Source organism: Lepisma saccharinum, chromosome 24, assembly GCF_977018435.1.
Source record: "Lepisma saccharinum chromosome 24, izLepSacc3.1, whole genome shotgun sequence".
In the NCBI taxonomy this organism is placed as follows: Eukaryota; Metazoa; Arthropoda; class Insecta; order Zygentoma; family Lepismatidae; genus Lepisma; species Lepisma saccharinum.
In genome coordinates, this window is record NC_139252.1 from 57893400 (window position 1) to 57916880 (window position 23481).

The 23481-nt window shown below is 38.4% G+C and overlaps 1 protein-coding gene across 4 annotated transcripts in view; it reads right to left on the bottom strand.

Annotated features, from left to right (window-relative positions):
* Positions 1–21978, bottom strand: part of Ca-alpha1T (Ca[2+]-channel protein alpha[[1]] subunit T) — a 172222-nt gene extending 150244 nt beyond the window's left edge. For all 4 annotated transcript variants that reach the window (XM_083110833.1, XM_083110835.1, XM_083110832.1 and 1 more), the window contains exons 1-4: positions 21872–21978; positions 5264–5397; positions 4253–4350; positions 1625–1796 (exon numbers count right to left, since the gene is read on the bottom strand). In XM_083110833.1, the coding sequence (XP_082966959.1) occupies positions 1625–1796; positions 4253–4350; positions 5264–5397; positions 21872–21964 (497 nt within the window). In that variant the 5' untranslated portion in view covers positions 21965–21978. The remainder of the gene's footprint in view (positions 1–1624; positions 1797–4252; positions 4351–5263; positions 5398–21871) is intronic.
* Between the last annotated feature and the right edge of the window lie 1503 nt (positions 21979–23481).

Genomic DNA, 23481 nt, shown 5'->3' on the forward strand with positions numbered 1-23481 from the left:
TATCTTTAACCAGTAAAAAGTTATGACTGAATTCTTGTACCAATTTGCTCCTTTTCGAGGTGTTAGAAAAATGCCTTAAAATTTGTTTAGCGCTTCGGTAATGCATCGAGATCAAAGTGACGTCTATGGAGAGACGTTCGCATGCCATTGCACATTATTTTAATCGGATACATCCATGAAGAGCTGTGCATTATGAATGGTTGTCGCGAACAATTTACAGTGTGACGCTTCCATTGAATTAAAAGTCCTTCACAGTGACAAGGCTAATGTTTATGTTCATAAGGAAGTTCATAATCAGAATATTCGATGATTTTTATCTGATAACCCATTTTCGACAGATCAAAGCTGAATGGTTAGTGTTGGTAAGTTAATGGTGTGTCGTGCTGTGTGGAACACGATTGGTTAGTCAATTCTCCATCAACGGAACCTTAAATGCTTAGGGCTACTTGGATTTGTTAAATAAACAGTTTTTTTCATCCTTGCTTATGGAAGAAGGTACTTTTTACAGAGTTTTTTCAATAGGGAAGAACACCAGAACACTTATGGGAACGTTATGAACCAGTTTTTGTCCAAAGTTAGTTATCAGATGACAAGGGTCACATATTCTGTTTATGAACTTCCTTATGAACATAAACATTAGCCTTGTCACTGTGAAGGACTTTTAATTCAAGGAAGCGTCACACTGTAAATTGTTCGCGACAACCATTCATAATGCACAGCTCTTCATGGATGTATCCGATTAAAATAATGTGCAATGGCATGCGAACGTCTCTCCATAGACGTCACTTTGATCTCGATGCATTACCGAAGCGCTAAACAAATTTTAAGGCATTTTTCTAACACCTCGAAAAGGAGCAAATTGGTACAAGAATTCAGTCATAACTTTTTACTGGTTAAAGATACGTCGAAAAAACCTTCACCATTGCATTTCTCGTGAAATTCTAGCCCAATTTGATATGTCGCACGACCCCCTTCCCATTTAAAATTCTGAAGTTGAATTCAAGATGGCGGACATCAAGATGGCCGCCGACCGTGTGGGTGGCGTCAATGTGGTTCCCCCTTGGCCTGATAACGATCGGTCATCACCATTTCCATGTTGCGCGCTACAGTGGCCTTGTACCGGGGGTGTTAAGTGACTTTTTGAGCCACCCTGTACATCTGTTTCAACAGCCTAGCTAGCATTTATTTTGGGGGAGCAGGAAAACTATGAGATAACTCGCTTTCTCATTCTTACCCAAGGGTTTGCCAGGTACCTGGACTTGCCTAGTGTCGAAGGCTTCTCGGAAAACGAGTGTCCTTGTCACAATGTAAATTAATATTAACACATTAAAACCTATAAATCATACCCTGTCCCGGGAAACTGTGGAGCAAGCGAAGACAAGTTCTCTGCTCAGGAAGTAGCTGGAGAAGGCTCGACCAATGAACTTATGAGAGGAAAGTGAGTGCATGGAGGGCAAAACCCGGCTGCAACTACCACCTACACAAGCTTTCTCCTCTTATCTACCGTTATGCGCGCCGTTGCTCCACAGATTCCTGGGAGAGATTGTTGCTCATCCATTTTTTGGCATCACAAGACAGGGGTAAATCACTTGATAGAGAGAGAATACGGTAATTAGCTACTCACGTCGGGTAAGAGATGTTATCGAGTTTGGCCAGCACACAGCGTTGCCTCAGGATTCCCTCCCACAGCTGAACACCCACGATTCCGAAGATGAAGAACACGAAGAAACAAAGAAGCAGAACATTGCCCAACATAGGCAACGTGTCAAGCAGTAACATCACCAGGATGCGCATACCTGCAAGAAAAGGAACCAGGGAGTTAGTTACTCAGCGACAATCAAATTTTAAATGTTACAATTTCCATCTAAGGAAACAAAGTTAAACAATTTGGAAAGGAAAAATGAAGGTAATAAAGATATTTCTTCTGCGTGGTTTACATAACAGAAATAAAACAATGCAATATGCGGTTCAATCTGAATATTTTCATTTTTCATCATACGCACTGAATTTTAATGGCTTGTTTCTTCACCACAGCAGCTACAAAATTTCAAACATTATATCATTTATGAAGCGCTTAGCAAGAATGAATAACAAAGCACAATCAACATTGTACGAAAGTATTTTTTGTAAAAAAATGCAACTTTTTATAGTACCTAACAAATCAATACTTTTAATAATCATGTTCTGAAGATCTATGGGCCGTCAAGTGATCGTCTAACATATTCAATTTTTGATATTGTTTTAATATAATAGATCGAGTTTTACTGCTACACGACATAAATAGCAAAAATAAAAGTTCTCTACACCTCAATTCTACTGTTCAAAGTGAAAGAAGAATGTTATATTTAAATGCTTTGTATAAATTAAGTATAAGGGCCTCCCCCATGGCGCAGTGGTAGCGTCATTGCCTTGTAATCAAGGGGTCCCGGGTTCGATACCCGGTGGAGGCACAAGTGGTTCGGATCCCACTTTAAACTGTAGGTCCAGTCCCGATTAGCCTTACTGTGCATAAAGTAGACTTAAAACACCAACTCAAAACAAAAAAAAACAAATTAAGTATATTGCAGAATTATCAATTGTAATTAGTTGAACTTGTATAATTTTTTTCTATTTACTACAGAAAACCGAGCGACGGTGATCCAGTCGGTAAAGTATGTGCCTGCCACGCGAGGGACTTGAGTTCAATTCCAGGGTTGGGTGATCTCCGCATCTCCGCAATGTCACCGCATAAAGTAGCTCTGAAGCAAGCTCGGCAACTAAACACTGAGCACCTGGGTGCACGGAGCGTGTTGCTGATTACATCACTATCACAATGGCGGATATCGATCCACCCCATAATGCACAGGTGATAACTTGACATTTTCTTTACATTACACAAATCAATGGCATCTACTTAGCATTCTCTCTGCTCATAAGAGGAAACCAAGGAGACGAACTGAAGAGATCGAATCGAGGACAAATCTTGAGATAAACAATTTCCAAAGTGCGACGTAAACATATCCACGACTTCATATTCTCAGCAGAACTCTCATCTCTCAATCTCAGCACTCAACCCTTCCTATTTGTCTGCGAGCGAGTATTGTGACGCGAATCGACAACAATGTCAATATTCAACAATTCCGCCTGCACTAGGAAACTTTACGCTTGCATTTCCCCTTTCCGGACAATGGATGCATGTTGTGACGTAAACGTGATTGTTCCGTTCTAGACGTGTTGACAAGTTTGCCTACAGACTGAAAGCGAAGTTTCTACCGCCGGGCTCTGCTCTTTGAGTTGTTTGCACCGAAATTATATTAATCTCCAAGACGAAGAATTTTGGAATAACAATTTAATGTTCTGCGGTACCACTGTCGCTGAATTTAAATCATGGGTATTGTGTATCTGTTAGAAGTTTCATCCGTTTCTTCATTGTTATTCATATGTTACACTCTCCAGATCAACGTTTGGTTTAAATGACGAGTTCTGTTAAAATGACGGATTCTACATCATCCACCACATTTTGGAGGATTAAACAACCATTTGACAAACAGACAGTTCCACAATAAGAGATTGAAGCAGAACTACCTGATTTTGCTATAAAAGAAAAATAATCGAAAGCCCTTACAAAATACTCTAATCCCATAAAAGAAAAATAATCGAATGCTCTAAAAAAATAATCGAATACTATAAAATGAAAATAATCAACTGTCCTAAAAGAAATATAATAGATTGCCATAAAATAAAAATAATCGAATGCTCTAGAAGAAAGATAATTTAAGGTTCTAAAAGTAAAATATTCGAAATCCATAAAAGAAAAATAATCGAATACCCTACAACAAAAATAATCGAAGGCCCTTATAGAAAAATAATAGATAGCAATAAAAAAAAATCTAATATCCTAAAAGAAAAATAATCGAACACTGTAAAAGATAAATAATATGCTGTTCCAAGGGGAAAATAACTGATTACTCTAAAAGAGAAATAAATTATCGGTCTCAAATAAAAATAAGTGGTTACCTTAAAAGGAAAATAACTGAATTGGTCTGAAAACATAAACAAATTAAGAGAAATTTACAAATTTGAGTCAAATAGAAAATAATGGTTTTGGTTACGTGAAAATGTATAGTCTGGCATCTCTAAAACTAATTATGCAGCCCAACTCCTTCCTTACATTTTACCCTCTGAAGGTAGAATCTACTTATTATTTGTAGATGTGAGCGGTGAAGTATAACATCGCAAAGATTGAAAATAAGAAAGATGACGTAAGACTTACTTGGAATTCTATTGATAGCTCTCAAGGGACGTAACACCCGGACAGTCCTTATTGCTGATAGGTTCATATTTTCCATATCCAAACAATATTCCAAAGCACTGAAAAACAAATTTCAGAGTCAGGTCACAAACCCACGTAATCACTTATGGAAAGCAGCTACAAATTTTAGAACCCCAAACTTAATATTAAAAATTAGTACACAAATATGACTATATAGCGCGTAAGGTATACACTAGTTATATAAAAGCAGTAACATAACACTGTAAGGGGAAGCAAACCATTTTAAAGTCATAGAATGAAAATATAAGTTAAGAAACCCAAAGAGATGTATGCACTCACAAGTTTCTAAAAGTGAAAGAAATAAGAAATGCTATGAGGAAGGAAGTAAATAATTCTAAGCGATAAAATCAGGCAGTACGAAACAACACATAAGTTTAAAAGGGTGTTTTAAAACATGAGCAAAGTAAATCAATTATATTTATTTAACAAATGAAAATGTACACTGAAAAGAAAGAAGAATGCGTATTTTTAGTTATTAAAAGAAGATTGATGCAGAAAAAGGGGGAAATATGAACATGAGGAAAGTGACAATCAGGCTTTATAAAAACACGACTATTTTAATCCCCAGTTATTATTAATTTCAAGCGAAAGTTAACCCCAGTTCTAAATATTTGTGTATGTCTCAAGATCAGGTCTAGGAACGAACGATTATCCACTGGATGGTAGGCCACCCGCTCAACACTAACGTTTTCTGGGTTGCATAACGTCAAGGATGAGCGACACTGTCCAGGCGTGAGAAACAATCCATTAGCCCAATAACATCTTGTTCAATCTTATTTGTGTGAATATTTGAAAAGTATATATGTATATGTTCATGAAAATATGGAGATCTCATGGCGTGATCTTCAGGTTTATGATAATGTCAGTCCTGTCACCACAGTATCTCAAAATATCAAGTTTTGCTTACAGCTAAGTAGAGAGAATTTTCATGATAAAACAACAAGGACTTACCCCGCTAAAACTATGAACAAATCTAGCCAATTCCACGCGTCTGCTAGATAGGTTCTTTTCCCGTAGACACCCATTGCGATAATCTTCACAGCCATCTCTAGAGCGAAAAAGGCGAAAATAAAGTCGTCGAAGATCTGGAAACAGAAAAAGTCAAACTTTAGTATCTTTCACAATGGACATCAAGATTTACAATGAATTTTCTGCTCGTTAAGATCTCTTAGTTGGATTTTTGTTTGTATCAAAACTTGGCATTGTATAGAAACGACGCCAGAAAAATATATATTGGGTTTTTACGTCTTCTTTTACATGGCATAGATGAAGACTTATGATTTGCTTCACACTCAACCATAACATACTTGTTTATCTAAAGAGGGATACGGAAGCAGAGAAACTCTGAAAATGTTCAAGTTCCATAAAAAAATACTATTTAGACCTGACAGGGGAAGCGGTGACTGGTTGACTAAGGGGGTGCCCACTATCACGCTCCTCTCTCGTGACGACGTCACACTGAACATTAGTGTGACGTCACTCTTTGTTTAGTCTCCGATAAATGTTTCTATTTTTCTTGTTTGCAAAAGCAATCAGTCTAGACTCGAAGAAACATTTCGATTTGTTTGCTGCAAATATTTCTCCCACTTAGGAGAAATTACCTGTGTAGCCTCGAAAAAAATTATTTCTTTGGAGGGAATTCGAATTTCTCTTTGGATAAATTATCACTTTAGACTTGTGGAAATACTTCTATTGATGTCGGGTAAATACTTCATTCCGTTTAGAGAAATTATTTACATTGATAGTCTCGAAAAAATGCTTCTATTTCTTCTTGTTTGGAGAAATTATTAACATATTTAGCCTCAAAGAAGTACTTCTATTTATTTCGAACAAATATTTCTTCCTGATCGGAACATTATCAGTCTAGAATGGAAGAAATATTTCTATTGGTTTTCAGGAAATATATTCCTCCCTATTTGGAGATATTAATACCACTCTAGCAATGGTGAAATATTTGCAATGCACAGGAACAAATTAACTTTTTGCGCTGGCTTGTCAGCGTTCCGTATTGGGGAGGCATCCCAGTTTCTATATTCATATCCAGTACGATAAAACTTTTGCTGTTCGCGTTGTAAATTTGATCAACAAATCGTCGACGCGAGAGAGAGAGAGAGAGAGAGAGAGTTCTCCATCGTCATTTATCTTAGACAGTCGACGCGAACGATGTTTCACGAGGCTACAGCGATACGTGTCGCAGATCGATGAAGTGTTCTGAAATATTCACCGGGGTGCGATGATGTCGTTGCTAATACGAGTGCATGTCTCTGTGAGAGTCAATTTTCTCGATCAATCAGGCAGGGATGCATCGACCTAGTTGTCTAGCGTGCGAAACTCTACAAGGGCGGATTTCACCCCTCCCTTCTCTTGATTGTTCCTTGGCTTAGCCTTGGAATTCCCGGTGCTAATCCACGAGTCGATTCCTGCTATGTACAATCGACTTCCGGTTCCAACGATGCGAGAGGACATCAACGCTCAATTGAGCTCTGACGATACTAATTTACTCCTTTTGTCTTCTCCTACTTAGATGCTAGGATGGACCAGAATTGATGACACTGAGAGCACAGACTGAAAGCAGATTGGTTAGAACTGCGGTAACGGCACCAGTACGAAAGCAGAAATGAGAGAGCAGAGTGGCGGATGGAGCACACAAAAAATTTCAGAATTTCTAAAGTTCATACTGAATAGTAATAATAGTAATAATATTGTAATTATATAGTAGTAGTCATTTTTTTTCTAAAAACGAATGGAGGGTCGCTTTTCTGGGTCTTTCTCATACGTTTCAGTTGCTTATTTTAACATTTCTTTTTTTCTAATTTCTAATTATTTCCAATTGTGTAATACGATAAAATAATCAAAATTAATAAAATTAGTTTAAACAATGAAGGAATTATTATTTACATGCTCTAAAACAAATACAGAACGCGGCAATGAATCGGGTGATTTCAAATACCCAACACTTAAGATAAAATAATACATAATACAGAAAATCACACAATTAAGACATAATGCAATACCACAAGAAAATACAAAAGCAATTCTTACATCTTAATTTATTTGTAGATAACGTTACTGCAATTCTATTTCGTTAGACACTCTCTATCAGTCTATGGGTAGGAATTTTAGCTGATCTTTGTTCATTGAGGGTGCGTGGAGATTGGTTGGATGAGTTATGCTTTCAAACGCCCTCAAAGAAAATAATTACACGTGGTCAGATCCGATGTTGTTTTTGTAACACGCTTTTACAGCTAATGCTCGCTGTGCACGTTGTACGACTCACCATAACTGAATGGTAAGCAGGGACTGAAAGATGACGGTAGTCACGTGTTACCTATGACGCAACAACTAGCTATATACAGGTTGCATAATCAGCCGATTGGTTGCCAGAGCCTTTATAATTTAGTTTTAAGAAGTAATTTTGCTTGTGGGTATAATTTACCCAGCGCGCGTCCTTGGGTCTTAACAGAGAGCACACGTCCTGCCAAGCTAGCGACAATTCAAAAGAAATCGCGGAAGGCAATTAACAATAAACAAAACAAACATTGTTGACTAGACCCGTTTCCCACGATTCCTGGACTCTTAGGCGAAGGGACAGACATTGTTCTGTGCGCAGAGAAAGCACTAGGCCCAGATTCCTGTTGTTTCTCCAAGCAAGGAGGGTCGCCCGCGAACATTCCTCCATTACACGGTCCCACTTGCATCTCTCTGTAGGTCCATGAAGCCTCCCGGGTATTGAATTATACACGGCCGGTTTGTCTCGCCGGAAATGAGGATGGAGAGGTCATGCAGCAAATTTCTACACATTCAATAGCAGCAAGCTTAACATTTCATTCGAAACAAGCTTCTGTTACCTGTGCTCTGATCAATGGCCTGTTTGGAGCAAGGGAGTGCCCAGGAAAAAATCGGAAGGGGTTTTCCGTTAAAGATTATATATATAGTCGGGTAAGTTCCAGAGTGACGTAACTCCAAGTTATCAAATTTGCAGGAGAGGGGAAATAATGTATTGTTAGGAATATGCCTTAGAGTTAGGCAACACACATGCAGAAAAGCTAGTATTTTAGGCTCAACGAATGATTGTACACCGACAATAAAAATGGGACATCATGATCCTGAAATGTTCTCTTCCCTGCAAGGCGTTGTGTGTGTTCTCCAACTGTAAGGTGGAAAGTGGATTTTAATAGCAAATTTTGAATGGCAATTCCTACCACCGCCGCAGAGTTAGGCAACACACATAACGAGTATTTCGGGATCTGGGTGTCCCATTTTTCATGCCGGCGAGTGTACATCCAGATAGAACTTTTAATAAGTTCAATATCCATGCCTTGGATAAAGGTGAATGCATTAGCACCGAGGCCATTTTGGTATTTAGAGGAAAACGTAATCCTCTGTGACGTCACGCACCGTTAAAAAAAAGAGGAACGAGCCGAAGACAAAAGAACAAGGGGTCTGGAGATGTCGAAACAGCGGACCATCCAATTTGTGTGAGTGTGTGTACAGCGGCCGTACGGGAAGCTTTATCGATTCCAGACTTCAAGAGCACAAAGAGTTCGCCGGGGCTTGAGTGGGAAATTCGCAAACAAATTTCGCTTCGGTGGACGAGTATCTCTTTCTCTCTTATTCTTTCTGCAGCTTCTCCCTTTTCTCTCTCTGTTTTGCAACATAATCCAAGTTCGCTTAGGCACTGGTTCTATTTCGTTACTGATCATGCTTCACCGCAGCTTTGTATCGTGCTGAGGTAAAAGAAATACTCTTTCTCTTCACGAGATCTGGGTTTAGGTTCATGACAACAGATGGCAGTAGTATTCTAGATCAAAGAAAAGTTAGTATAAGTTCTGAAGACTACTCTTTTTTCATGGAGAAAATAAACGAAATACCAGCCAGTAATGAAAGGTACTAAATAAATGAGAAAATATGTTGGTAAATGGTATAAAAATTCCATATTTCGTTCTCAAATTTAAGACACTGTTGTTATTCCACAAACAAAGTTAAATATCAAGACCTCCATGCAACTGAGAATAGGTAGCAAAACTGAAACGCTCACCTATGTAGCCGCTTCAGGAATACCAAGCACAGATCCATCGAATACCCCTTGCTCAACCTTTCCCTGCCCAAAAGCATCACTGTAGTTCCAAAATTCTCAGAGGGTATACGTTAAGTTTCGTGAAACGTTAAGGGAGGAAACCATGTTTCCATTAATTTTGGGTCATGTTTCCATCAAATATACAAGTATGTATGAAATAATTTAACGTCTGAAAAATGGCCACTGATCATAGAATACTGATGATAATTAAACCTCGAATTTATAGGTTCTAAAAAGTGTGCTTTTTAGGTTCCTAAACTAGGTTCTAAAAATGATAAAAGAGGTTCTAAAAGTTTTTAATTAAGCTTGAAAAATCCGGACGATGGTCAAAATTCCTGAAAAATATTGATTAGGTATAATCGTTAAAAACAAAATTTCAAAACAACCTCAATACATTTTAATAGGTGTATACATAATAACCAAATATTAATTTCTTAACCAAATTTTCATTTGCATACATCATTTTCAAAATTATCCTTAAATGATTGTAATGCTATACTTATGCTGTTAGCAAAAGTTACTTGTTTAATGAAAAATGAATTTGTCACTCAATTTCTCGTCACCAAGCAGAGTAAATACCTCTGCGTGATATAAAAATCCTGCGAAACCTAAAAAAATATGAAAAAAAGGTAAAGTGCTCCCCTGTGCATAGCACCACGCCATGGAGGCATATAGGGGGTGTGGGGTAACGCCCCACACTTTCTTGATCCGGTCGTGGGTGGGGGTGATGTGATCAGCATCACGCCCCTGACCGCCTTTACCCCCCAGGGTTTCCCCCAGGTACCCATGTTATTCGACGCTGTGTGGGCGCCGGGGCCGCTCCCATCGTTAGAAAAGTTCCCGGGACCTTTAGCATGGTAGTCAGACGCGTTACCGACTGAGCCACCGCACCTAAAAAAAATATAAAACCCTAAAAGAAGGTTCGATTTAGGCACATAAACCTAAAATAGGTTATTTTTAGGCAGTATAAAACTTCATCAGTGGTTTTCTTTTCTAATGAATCGCAGACATAACTCATTTCTTATTTACTTGCACAGGCAAAAATAGGTTAAAAACCTAAAATGCGAGGTATAATGATGATATACCCATAATTGGCTTAAATGAGGCATATTACAACGCAGAAGACATTTGTAAAATATAATAAAAAAAATCCGTAAGAATACTTTGAAGACTACACTACTGACTTTGAGAAAAAAAAATCCTCTGTAGTTGTTTCTATGATATCTCCACGGTACGTCACCATACTTGTTACGACCATTCTACTGTATAAAAGCTTTTGAATGTGTGTCATTTACAGCACTGTGGTTTTACAGCCATAGTTTCATATATTTCTGAGGTTCAAACTGATTCAACTGCTAGTTTAATATTAACATTATGTTCCCGATCATGTGAAGCCAGAAGTTTTAGGCAGTAATAAGCTAACTGGAGTAATGGAGAAATTACATAAATAAGTATAAATATACGAAAGTAAAAGGTACATGCATTGTAGTAACGTGTACCAGATGGTACACAACGGTATACGCCTTATAGCATCGACTACAGCTCTATCCAAGAATGGGAGATTATGTGGACTGAAGTACTCGTAAAGTTCGAGTCCTGATTTGAACGGCACTTTACTTCAAAGAAATTTCCGAAAGATCAGTTTCCCTCTGCCAACCATATGTCAAGTCCACGTGGAGCCCAGTAAATTCTCCCCTCAATCCGTTCCTACCAATAGCGTCCGCTGTAGGAAGTGACAGTACTTGTCAAGTCCACGTGGAGTAAAGGAGATGTTGCCAATTCAGTTCCTTTAGCGATTTCATAACGTGAGGTGGCGGTTATCTTTACTAGGTTGTGTTATTGTGTTGAGCTATTTTATAGGGGAGAGTTGCCGAAATTGGACCGCTAAGTTGGACCTCCTTTGTTTTTGCCTATAGACGAGTATTTGAAACAAGTGAGTTGGCACAACTGGTTGGCGTCAGTGCCATGTACAAATGACTGAATGGTCAGTCAACTTGAGACGTTCGACGAAGTAGGAGTGCTGTTATTGTGTTTCCATTGTTCGTGTTGCAATTATTGTGCTTCGGATCTTAAGCTCTTGTGTAGGATAGGGGTAAGTAATCAAATGTCCTGTAGTATATTATAAAAGTGCCATTCATTAACCACTAACCACATGTGGTAAAACTATGGTTTAGTTGCATATGTTCGTGTAGCGTCATATTTTTATTAACGGGGTATAATTGCCTAAGTTGGACCATCACGTGTTTCCCAAATTTGACCGGGGAAAGTATGGGCTGTTGACAGAGATGGAATTGTAAATGACTAAAGCAGCATACAATAATGGGGTTTTATGGCTTGAACGAGTGTAGTAGAAGGTATGGTTTGTTTGGTTTTACAGCTGACGGAATATTCAACGTGGATGAGTCAGGTTTCACCACAGTCCAGAAACGTCCACAAAAAATTGTAGCAAAGAAAGGAAAATCACAGGTAGGTGCTGTTACAAGCGGCAAACGTGGAGTAAATACCACAATGGTGTGTGCAGTGAGTGCTGCAGGTGTCTAGATACCGTAGACATACATAAGTACATGCCTTTTGTGAGCGGTCCAACCTAAGCAACCTGTGATCCAATTTAGGAAACCAGTTGCCTATAATGGACCGATGCCACGACTTTCATTTATGTACCCTATTATATTGGTTCCTCCATTTTTGTTGAAATACATACCGGGTGGTCCAAAAGTCCCGAAACGGTCACATATCGTGAGAAATACACATCGAATCGGAAAACGAAACAATACGTGTTTAATAAGTGAGAAATTTTAAATAGAAACCCCTATTTTGTATTGTAGAATCGGAAAGAGGACTTTATTCCGAGTCCAACGAGCTATATAGAATAGAGTATATAGAAGGGGAGTATTAAAAGTCTTGAAGTGCAGATTCCGAATCTGCTTTCACTCTAGCTCAAATAAGGACAGACCGTGCCTTTGAATTTTTTTTGGGTTTTATGAAATTTTCACTTTTTTTCCCTTTCTCCACAATTTAAAATTGCCATATCTCCGTTCCTAATTGAGTTAGGAGGACGGTTGATAGTTCGTTGGACTCGGAATAAAGTCCTCTTTCCGATTCTACAATACAAAATAGGGGTTTCTATTTAAAATTTTAGAGTTGTGGGTGGGGAATCAAGTGCGATATCATTGAATAGATTTCTTTCACTTATTAAACACGTATTTTTTCGTTTTCCGATTGGATGTGTATTTCTCACGATATGTGACCGTTCCTGGATTTTTGGACCACCCGGTATATGTAGTGAAAGCTAATAGTTTGTGCTTCTCATACCTATAATTTCGTTCTTTTTTCTGTGTCTTGTTTTTGATGCAGAAGCAAAATAGTACCAACTGGTCCATTTTCGGCAACTCTCCCCTATATATGTGCATTTTTCGTTCCCTTGATCAACAGAGTGAGCGGGTAGGGACGCTAAGAAGACTGAAAGAAGGGAAGCAAGAGCTTGAGATTTAGAAATAAAGGGACCAAGAAGATGATATGAACCTCACGGCTCATATCCATGTGCCGTTAATTGTTCTGGGTTATTTTATATTAGTTAGTTCATATTATTTGATATTTAATATTTCATATTTCATAATTTTTGATAAATAGAAAGATTATTATTAGACTTATAAAATCCACTAATAATTTTCTTTATTGTAACAATAAGTGTAAACGCAGCCTAATGTAATAATCTATATGTTAATTTTCTGACCGAATCTTTAATATTGGATATGTAAATCTGTGTTCTTTCACGGCAGAAAAATGTTTATGATTTAGATTGACATAGATTTCGTTTAACAACAATGGGAAGATCGAATCTGTTCTTTTAAGTTTAATGTATTCAATAAGGTTCAAGTTGCAACGAGGAATGATTAGAGTTTAGTCCTTATTAACAGAGATGAATCGTTCCCCTTATACAATTTTATTTGGTTTTGCTGCAACGTGGAAATTAGTTCAACTTTGATATTGAGATTGTGAATATAGACATTGATGAGTATTTAGTTTTTGGAAATGTCGCAAGTCGCGCTGTGCAAATTACGTAATGCTTAACAAGTGAGCATCGATTGGAAAGGTATATAAGTAAATGCGGAGCTTAGTTTGCACGCATTCCATCAGCGTCGGCTCTACGATATAAACATCTAATGACACTTGGGAATAAATATACCTGTATTTCGCCAAGCACAATTTATACTCCGAAATTTATAATGTTATGGGACGACAGGTTAGGATAGGCCGAAATCCTTTGAGGTTAATGACGCCTGCCTATTGGACATGTATTTGTCACTGTTGACCCATATATTCTCATTCTTACGGATAAATGATAGAATTTCAGATCTCCGAACTTTATTTTGGCCTTCTTCAAAATTTATTCAACGTAGACTTATTTGGGCAAGGAAGCAAATATGCAATATGTCTCCTTTTTCAATGGAAATGTCATCATTGGCGTGTATCTTGTTGCAAGCTCTGCCTATTAACGTTTCTCGATCCCAAGTACTCAGTGGAGCCTCGTAGATTCTACTCTGCTTAAAATCCTGCCCGTATTAACATCGACACTCGTGACACATTTTGGTCGCAATACTGTAGGAAGGGGCATGTACGAAAGTTTTTGTCTGCTACTGAATGGTAGGCCGTAAGCTTCGTCTACGGTTGCAAAAACGACAGGGTTCTCTTCCCTGGTACGGCTTCCTCCTAGCGACGCACATACACAAGTAACTATTCCCTACACATATACATATTTGGATTTTCCCCGTGGAGACATGCAGCAAATTAGAATTCTGGATTCATCGAATCGAATATTAACGAACAGGGGATTCTGTATTTCTTTTAAGTTTAAGGATATTCATGGACTGTAAATTGTAACTTGAGTGTAATGTAAGCTTTCGTATGTATTGGAAATAAACCATCTCCTGGATAAAAATGAATGAAAAGAAAGGTCAAAGTAACCTCCCAGAAGATGCAGTTGCCAATCTTAAAATTTGAGAATAGTCGTTCATTTATTTCATGATTCACCAACAACACCCTTAAGTTCTCAATGCTTTATTCACCAAGCCCGTACCTGAGAGGGGTCAGAGTATCCCATTTAGCCGTCTGAGTTTTAGCCGAGGTGAAATTAGAACATAAGGTATTTGGAAGATTGAGGCAGGCTAGGATTACCATAACTTGCAGCTCTCTGTGTGTGTGTTACTGAAAGGTTATCTATAGTGGAGAGTGAAATAACACACAGTTATAGTTATATGAACATACATATATATATGTTACGCAGATGAATTGCGTCTTACATTAAGCTAAGGTCAACCCTCATGCGTGAATAAGCGCGCGTAACGGCCATAGTAAGTCTCGCAGGTAGGTAAGACGAGCAGAGCCGCGCTCGCTGTGAAAGAGGTTGAGTTGACAGTAGCGTCGAGACGTTCGTCGCGTCCAGTTTAGCAGCTGCCGTGCGACCGATCAGTGGTTGTGCGTTTTTCTTCGCCTGTGCCTCATTTTGTCTACAGTGACAAGTGGCACCCTAAACGTGGGGCTCGATTGAGAAAAGATTGGTGATTCCCTATTGAGAAAAGTTTGGTGAAGGCTCGATTGAGAAAAAGATTGGTGATAGCTAGATTGAGACAGAAGGAAGATAAACATTTCAATTGAATCCAGAGATGCCGTCCTTTAAGATAAAACACTCAACGTCCTTTGGATGTTCATCAGTTGTGTCAGAGGCGCAATTATATAACAAGGATCCATTAAATCTAATGTCTTACGTCCGACCGGAAGTAAATCCACAAGAAGGGAAGAAAAGGGAGGAGTATCAGCGTAAGCTACATGAAATAAATACAAGAAAATACGTCGAGTGGCAGAGAGAATTCGAAAAGACAGAACAAGATATGTACAGAGAAATACAAACAGAGAAACTAATTTCAGAAGTTGTGTCCGAGCAGATCCAACCTTTGGAGGATTCGCTGCGTGAACACGTGACAAAAGAAATTGCCGACTTGAAGAAATATCTGAAAGAAGAGATGTCTTTGCAGTTTTCCCTGTTGAGGAAATCGTTAACCGCAGAACTCTCTGGGACAAACGTAAAAGAAGTTGAGGAAATTGCTGGCACTAAAGACTTCAAGAATCCTATAGGAATTCAAGATGGTGGTCGAGATCCGTTGCTCTCTACGATGATGCAAGGCGCCGTGCATGTGCAGAGAAATGTAATGGATGTGGCGGTACAAACTGAAGAAGAAATCGAGAAGTGTAACCTTTGGGGTTGTCGCAAAGAATCCCGAATGGACTTAATTATAGAGACTATGGAAATGCAAGTGCCTGTAGAAGAAAACCCGGAATGTTCCCGAAGAATAAGTGAAGGTGATGGTTTAAGTGAGATTAGTCTGGACGATGAAATGTTGGTGGATCTAACCATATCGCCAAGACTTTATGACGAACTTAGTGCCCTTGGTGAAGAGTCAGTTTGGAGTGAAATGGAAGAAATCAGTGAGGTAGACTCGAAAGGAAATTTTCCTTTAGTGTGTGAAATCAATCAAGGTTCTAATCACAATCTTAAGGAGAAGATTTCCGAGCAAATCGCTGGAAAGCAACTGAAGTTTGAAGAACTTGTTAGCCGTATGGTTGCAGAACTTAAGTATGTGGGCAGCCCCGTAGCAAATTAAAGAAAAGGCTGATGAAACATGTTTGTGTCAATAAGGGCATTGTTTGCATGAAAGTTCCTTGAAATTTAAAGGAAATATTATGACTAACACTCCAGGTGTTTGGTGTATATAATATGTTTGTAATACCCATGGATATTTAATGGTTTTAGTGAATGACTGTACCTGTAAATATTAATTTGTATTATTATTACGTATTATTTAGTGTTTTTGTGAAAAAAGGGTAATTCGTATAGTGCATATTCTCTGTAAATCGTTCTTCTCCTTCATTTATATATGTATATATGTATTTCGTCCAAGAAACGATTTTCAAAGTGGGGGCCATATGATATGAACCTCACGGCTCATATCCATGTGCCGTTAATTGTTCTGGGTTATTTTATATTAGTTAGTTCATATTATTTGATATTTAATATTTCATATTTCATAATTTTTGATAAATAGAAAGATTATTATTAGACTTATAAAATCCACTAATAATTTTCTTTATTGTAACAATAAGTGTAAACGCAGCCTAATGTAATAATCTATATGTTAATTTTCTGACCGAATCTTTAATATTGGATATGTAAATCTGTGTTCTTTCACGGCAGAAAAATGTTTATGATTTAGATTGACATAGATTTCGTTTAACAACAATGGGAAGATCGAATCTGTTCTTTTAAGTTTAATGTATTCAATAAGGTTCAAGTTGCAACGAGGAATGATTAGAGTTTAGTCCTTATTAACAGAGATGAATCGTTCCCCTTATACAATTTTATTTGGTTTTGCTGCAACGTGGAAATTAGTTCAACTTTGATATTGAGATTGTGAATATAGACATTGATGAGTATTTAGTTTTTGGAAATGTCGCAAGTCGCGCTGTGCAAATTACGTAATGCTTAACAAGTGAGCATCGATTGGAAAGGTATATAAGTAAATGCGGAGCTTAGTTTGCACGCATTCCATCAGCGTCGGCTCTACGATATAAACATCTAATGACACTTGGGAATAAATATACCTGTATTTCGCCAAGCACAATTTATACTCCGAAATTTATAATGTTATGGGACGACAGGTTAGGATAGGCCGAAATCCTTTGAGGTTAATGACGCCTGCCTATTGGACATGTATTTGTCACTGTTGACCCATATATTCTCATTCTTACGGATAAATGATAGAATTTCAGATCTCCGAACTTTATTTTGGCCTTCTTCAAAATTTATTCAACGTAGACTTATTTGGGCAAGGAAGCAAATATGCAATATGTCTCCTTTTTCAATGGAAATGTCATCATTGGCGTGTATCTTGTTGCAAGCTCTGCCTATTAACGTTTCTCGATCCCAAGTACTCAGTGGAGCCTCGTAGATTCTACTCTGCTTAAAATCCTGCCCGTATTAACATCGACACTCGTGACACATTTTGGTCGCAATACTGTAGGAAGGGGCATGTACGAAAGTTTTTGTCTGCTACTGAATGGTAGGCCGTAAGCTTCGTCTACGGTTGCAAAAACGACAGGGTTCTCTTCCCTGGTACGGCTTCCTCCTAGCGACGCACATACACAAGTAACTATTCCCTACACATATACATATTTGGATTTTCCCCGTGGAGACATGCAGCAAATTAGAATTCTGGATTCATCGAATCGAATATTAACGAACAGGGGATTCTGTATTTCTTTTAAGTTTAAGGATATTCATGGACTGTAAATTGTAACTTGAGTGTAATGTAAGCTTTCGTATGTATTGGAAATAAACCATCTCCTGGATAAAAATGAATGAAAAGAAAGGTCAAAGTAACCTCCCAGAAGATGCAGTTGCCAATCTTAAAATTTGAGAATAGTCGTTCATTTATTTCATGATTCACCAACAACACCCTTAAGTTCTCAATGCTTTATTCACCAAGCCCGTACCTGAGAGGGGTCAGAGTATCCCATTTAGCCGTCTGAGTTTTAGCCGAGGTGAAATTAGAACATAAGGTATTTGGAAGATTGAGGCAGGCTAGGATTACCATAACTTGCAGCTCTCTGTGTGTGTGTTACTGAAAGGTTATCTATAGTGGAGAGTGAAATAACACACAGTTATAGTTATATGAACATACATATATATATGTTACGCAGATGAATTGCGTCTTACATTAAGCTAAGGTCAACCCTCATGCGTGAATAAGCGCGCGTAACGGCCATAGTAAGTCTCGCAGGTAGGTAAGACGAGCAGAGCCGCGCTCGCTGTGAAAGAGGTTGAGTTGACAGTAGCGTCGAGACGTTCGTCGCGTCCAGTTTAGCAGCTGCCGTGCGACCGATCAGTGGTTGTACGTTTTTCTTCGCCTGTGCCTCATTTTGTCTACAGTATATTTGGATATACAACTTTACGTCCGACTAGGGAAGTCACGTCGTCCATTTGTTGCGTCCGTGACAAAGAACTCCATAAAGGGTGTGTTCGTGTTGGATGCCTAAACACTGCAGTTAAAAGTGACAACAGTGCTTCTCAGAAAGACAGGTGCTGGCTTCCTCTCGAGCTATGTCAAAGATACGGAACTGCGCATCATCTGCGTTCCACTTGCAGCCGTCGCCACTATTTCCCCAGTGGACTCGTACAGTTCGCGCATGCGCACAAACGTCGACGATCGCGACCAACGCGGACGGACTGTACCTCCAACAGAATGCAACTTCCAAAAGCAACTCCGGCAACTTAGAAAAGACAGGAATTGTGCAGTTTTTGTGCTGAGTCTTCATCTCTGCATCTTGGGCGACACGCAGAGAAGCAGTCTGGAGCCACCAGAGACATTCTGAACGACAAAACCTCGCAGGAAGCCATCTTTTAGCTCACCCGCCGAGGCGCCTTCGACTGTTCCCAACATGCAAAATGTCCTCCTTATGTAACGACAAAGTTTTAATGATGAAAAGAGGGGATCTGAAGGAGCAGCGGATAGCTTTCTTTACTGCCTTTCTTCACATTTTCCAGAGACAGGAGAATTAGGGAGACGAGTAAGATGGAGCAGAGATATTCTGTTACCTCGGCAACGGGGAAAAAGGGAAAGCAACCTTCTTCCGAGTCGCCGGTTTTAATTCTGAGCATATGAACAGGAGGATAAAGTATACAGCGTAAAATTTTCCCCCTCGCAAACTCCTCGCAAGAAGTTTGGCGAATAAGGTTTTGTTACGCGGCAGGCGGGGGAAGGGATGCTGAACAGGATTCTGAATTATTTTCAGAAGTCGCTGACGGGTGAATAGGGATTATCACAAAGGCCGTTGAGTGTAAGGGTAATATGAGCTTAGGATTTTCATATCGTGCAGGAACACACAACTCATGTTATGATCGTAAGAAATCCCTGCAGGATCGTAAACAGGTCCAATGTGTCTAAGGTGCGAGATATTCTTAGCTCTGATGAAGGCTAATTTTACACAAGCCGCCATCGTTAATCCCTTTCTTGTTATGGCTTTACGCTTGGAACTGGCGCACACACATGATTTTGTGTGTTTTCCCGTTTCGCCTTAAAGCCGGAGAGGGAAATAACTCGCACGAGGAATATTTTTGTTTCCATCCAGCTATCCATTGAACTCATGAAACGAGATGAAAGGTAAGATGAAAGATGCTGGAAGCTGGAAATTGAGCTCAAGTCAAAACTTGGAATGGAAGCGTCTGAACGAACGATTTCGAGTTTTGAAATAGAGACTTAGGAAAGGGATTACGTGGATGGAGGATGGTATTGATAGGCTTACCATATTTTTTTGGGTCCAACCCAGGACATATTCGCGATCAACTCGTTACTGCTGAATTTCAGTTGTTTTTTTTACAAAAATAAATTGATATTACTTAAAAGCCTTAACATTTTATTGGAATATTAAACTATAAATTGTACAAGAAAAAATATTAACATTATTTACTAAAATCTCTTGTTTGTTGAAGCAGCAGCATTAATAGCACTCCTATGTTTAACTATTTTCACGTGGTCTTCAATATTACCTCTTCCTTTCTGTGCAAGAGAAAATACTCCATTACAGAGTGTACATTGCACACGTTCACTGTCACTGTCGTTACACAGTTTCAAGAATTTGTATTCCTGCTGCAGGTTAACGTTAAATACACACTTTCTTTTGCTCATTGCCATATTGCAAAGCCCTTGTGAATAGCAAAAACGTGTAGACGAGTTACTTCACACGCTTGCAAGACAACCAAGACGCTCACGGAAGTACGGGAAACGGAACCGTTGGGAAGTCCATTTCTCTAAGAAAGAAAAGAATCGATCCTTATAATCGATCGGTCTTTGCCGATCATAAATTCTGGTCGTCAATATTCAATACCTGTAGCTATTTTCATGTTCAGATTCTCAAAACTCCGGACATTTTGCAATCCCGGACATCACTAAAAAAAACAGGACTGTCCGGGCTAATCCAGGACGTATGGTAAGCCTAGCTATTGTGTTCATTTGGGAGATGTGAAACTTGTTCTAATTAATTGAATTATATGTGTGTTTATGTATTTACATACATTTACATTTGCGTGCCACTTAACAAATGTTTAGTATAACACAGTGTCTACCAAAATAACATATCTAAAATTCTTGACTTTTTCTTAACCTTTTCCACCTTTTTTCTTAACATTTATTAAATCGCCCCCTACTTAGGTGTAGTTGGAAATTAAGAAAAATATATATAAATTCAATGAAAACCCCCTACCACAAGGCTGGTTAAGATTAAAACTGAAGCCGTATTTAAGAAGAGATTTAGACTTGCTATAATTATTAATGCATGTAAAAATTAATGTTTCAGACTTCATCCTGGATGGGGAATGGCGACATAACTTTAATATCTTTACAAAACTTTACGCATGTAAAAATATAATTCTTAAGAAACAAAGCGATTTTTTTTAACCACAACTCAACATAATTTTAGATTTCCAAATATTTGATTTTATCAAATCCAAGTACAGGCATATAACAATGTAAATTCACTATACTGCAAAAAATAGGAAGAATTCTTGAAAACAAGCATAATTTCTTGATTTTCTTGTTAATTTCTTGACTTTTTCTTTACTTTATTGACATTCTGGACTCCTTCACACCCTGTATAGCTAAGTGTATAATTGATGTTTAATTAATCATCAAAAGTCACCTCTGGAATATCCCTCCCGTGTATTATTTCTCTCTCTCTCTCAGGTTTTATGGCGAAACGGGAAATGGCGAAACGGACTTCCCATTTCGCCTTAAATTGACCGCTGGAGATCAAACGGGTTTCAAGTGCTAATAAGGCGTAGGCCTGACTTCGAGAGGGGAAGGAACTTTCCGCAAAAGTACCTCGTGGGAATTTCGCCCCATTTTTCAATTGGAACCCTTTTTCAAACATACATATAATACCAAGATGACCTTACCTACCTTAAACTAGCAAGCACATATACGAGGAAAGTCGAATGAAATCCTTATTCTTTATCTAGTCGATTTCCGGGTTGCACAAAAAATTTAAGTCTGGGTTAGTGCCTGTGTACCTCAAGAAGAAGAATCTTTGCGATGAGCCAATGCGAAGGTCTTTCCACCCATCTGAGGCCATTGTCGAACTTCCTCTTCCATTCGTAAACTTGCTGATGCGGTTAGCATGCATAAGATATATTGAATTTTCATTTGTCGGACAATTTTCTATAACTTTTAGGCTCCCAGATGGCACAAAACCACTGCTCGTCGCTGGTGAAAGCGTCTGGAGGAGGCGCCATCTTTAAAATGGCAAAAATGCGTTTTGAAGCTCACTTGATCAGCGTCACAGCCTTGAGGTCGTTTTGTAAATAACAGCTTATTGTCAGACATTGAAGATTCATTTGACTCTCCTTCGTATAAGATAACAGTGTATCCACCTACCTGCAAAATTTTGCACCGATTCGTATTACAGACTTCGTCGATACACGGCTGGTACATTCCTAGCGTCACACAGTTTAGAAGGATCACCATCATGCTCACTCGCTCGAACCATGTATGGACTGAGTTAAGGAAAGAAGCAGGAATTTCTGGTCGACGAAACATAGCACAGCAATAAAAATTACACTTACACTTGACCTACTTTATACTTAAATTACAGTAAAGACATTATAGAAATAGTTGTATGTGTTTGTATGTTTGTTACTTAGCGTCGCTTTTCTGCCACTTTTTGTTAATCGCGACGATGAATCAGAGCTGTAGCCAAACACTTCCTTAGGTCCAGTGGAGTTTGCAATAACAAAGCTCTTTTCTTTTAATTTGAACAATACTTGAACACGAAACAAAATCTATCTCCAGAGCTTAGATATTCAGTTACATTACCAGACACAAAAGAACTTCCACATTTGAAAAGGTGTCGTTGACTACCTACCAAAAAGGACATTTTTACACAGGCATCCACGTATAAGATTTGTTACAAATAATTCTAAAAAAAATTGAGAAAACCACTGTGTTGATTGATTGATTTCCTTTATTTTACTTCGCTTCTTGCCACTTTTGGCTAATTTGCGAAGATGGGGTGAGTTATGACATGATGAAATTGATAAATAGACATTCACAAACATCCATGCCCAGGCCAGAATTCGAACCCGGGACCCCTGGCGTCGTAGCGCGATGAGCTAACCACCAATGCGTTGAAAAGTAAAACGAAAATCGTATATCATGCGTTGGAAAGTACTGCACATTCAGTTGAAGAATTTCAGGAAATAAATAATTTTATGTAGTAAATTCAGGCTACATACATTACCTAATATTGTGTTTTATGTACTACTAATGCACTGTAATATAAGGAACTAAAGATGTAATTATATTATATACTTTTACATTAGTTCTACATAATATCATTGTTTTGCTTTGTACAACAATATTTCATTTATGCACATATGATGTGCTATCAAAGTATTAAAAATTGTATGTAGAATCAGTAATATCCCTCAGGTGTTTTCAGTGTTGACACTTCTCAAATTATGAATTTTCAAAATAAGCTGAGGTGAAAAATGAAACATTACGATTGTAAAATTTCAGCTTTTTCAGTGGGAGGGAAAAAATTAATTCTTCTGCTACCCACAACAAGCTTTTCTTCTTTAAAAACACATTTCGAGGGATATAAATTCGTAGGGCAAATCAAATTTGATATACTTTTGTTGGACTTAAAACTAACCAACTTTAAGTACATAATGTAGAAGATAAAGAAATATTTTGTTATTAATTGGTGCATGGGAGTAATCTTGGGGAGAGCGTGGTGCTGATCACATCACCTCCACAAATGCCCGAGATCGTTGATGTCTGGGGCCTTACCCCCACAATAGCACGGAGAGCAACTTACATTAAACAAAGAATAGAAGAAGGTGTTAGAAAGAGTGGAAAGGACAAGAGAGAAAGAGGAGAAAAGAAGGAAGAAGAATGAAGGAAAAAGAGCGTGAGATAAAGAGTCCAACCATATTCTAGATGGAAGTAAATATGTTTAGCCTTTTGGGTGAAACTACAGTTGACAA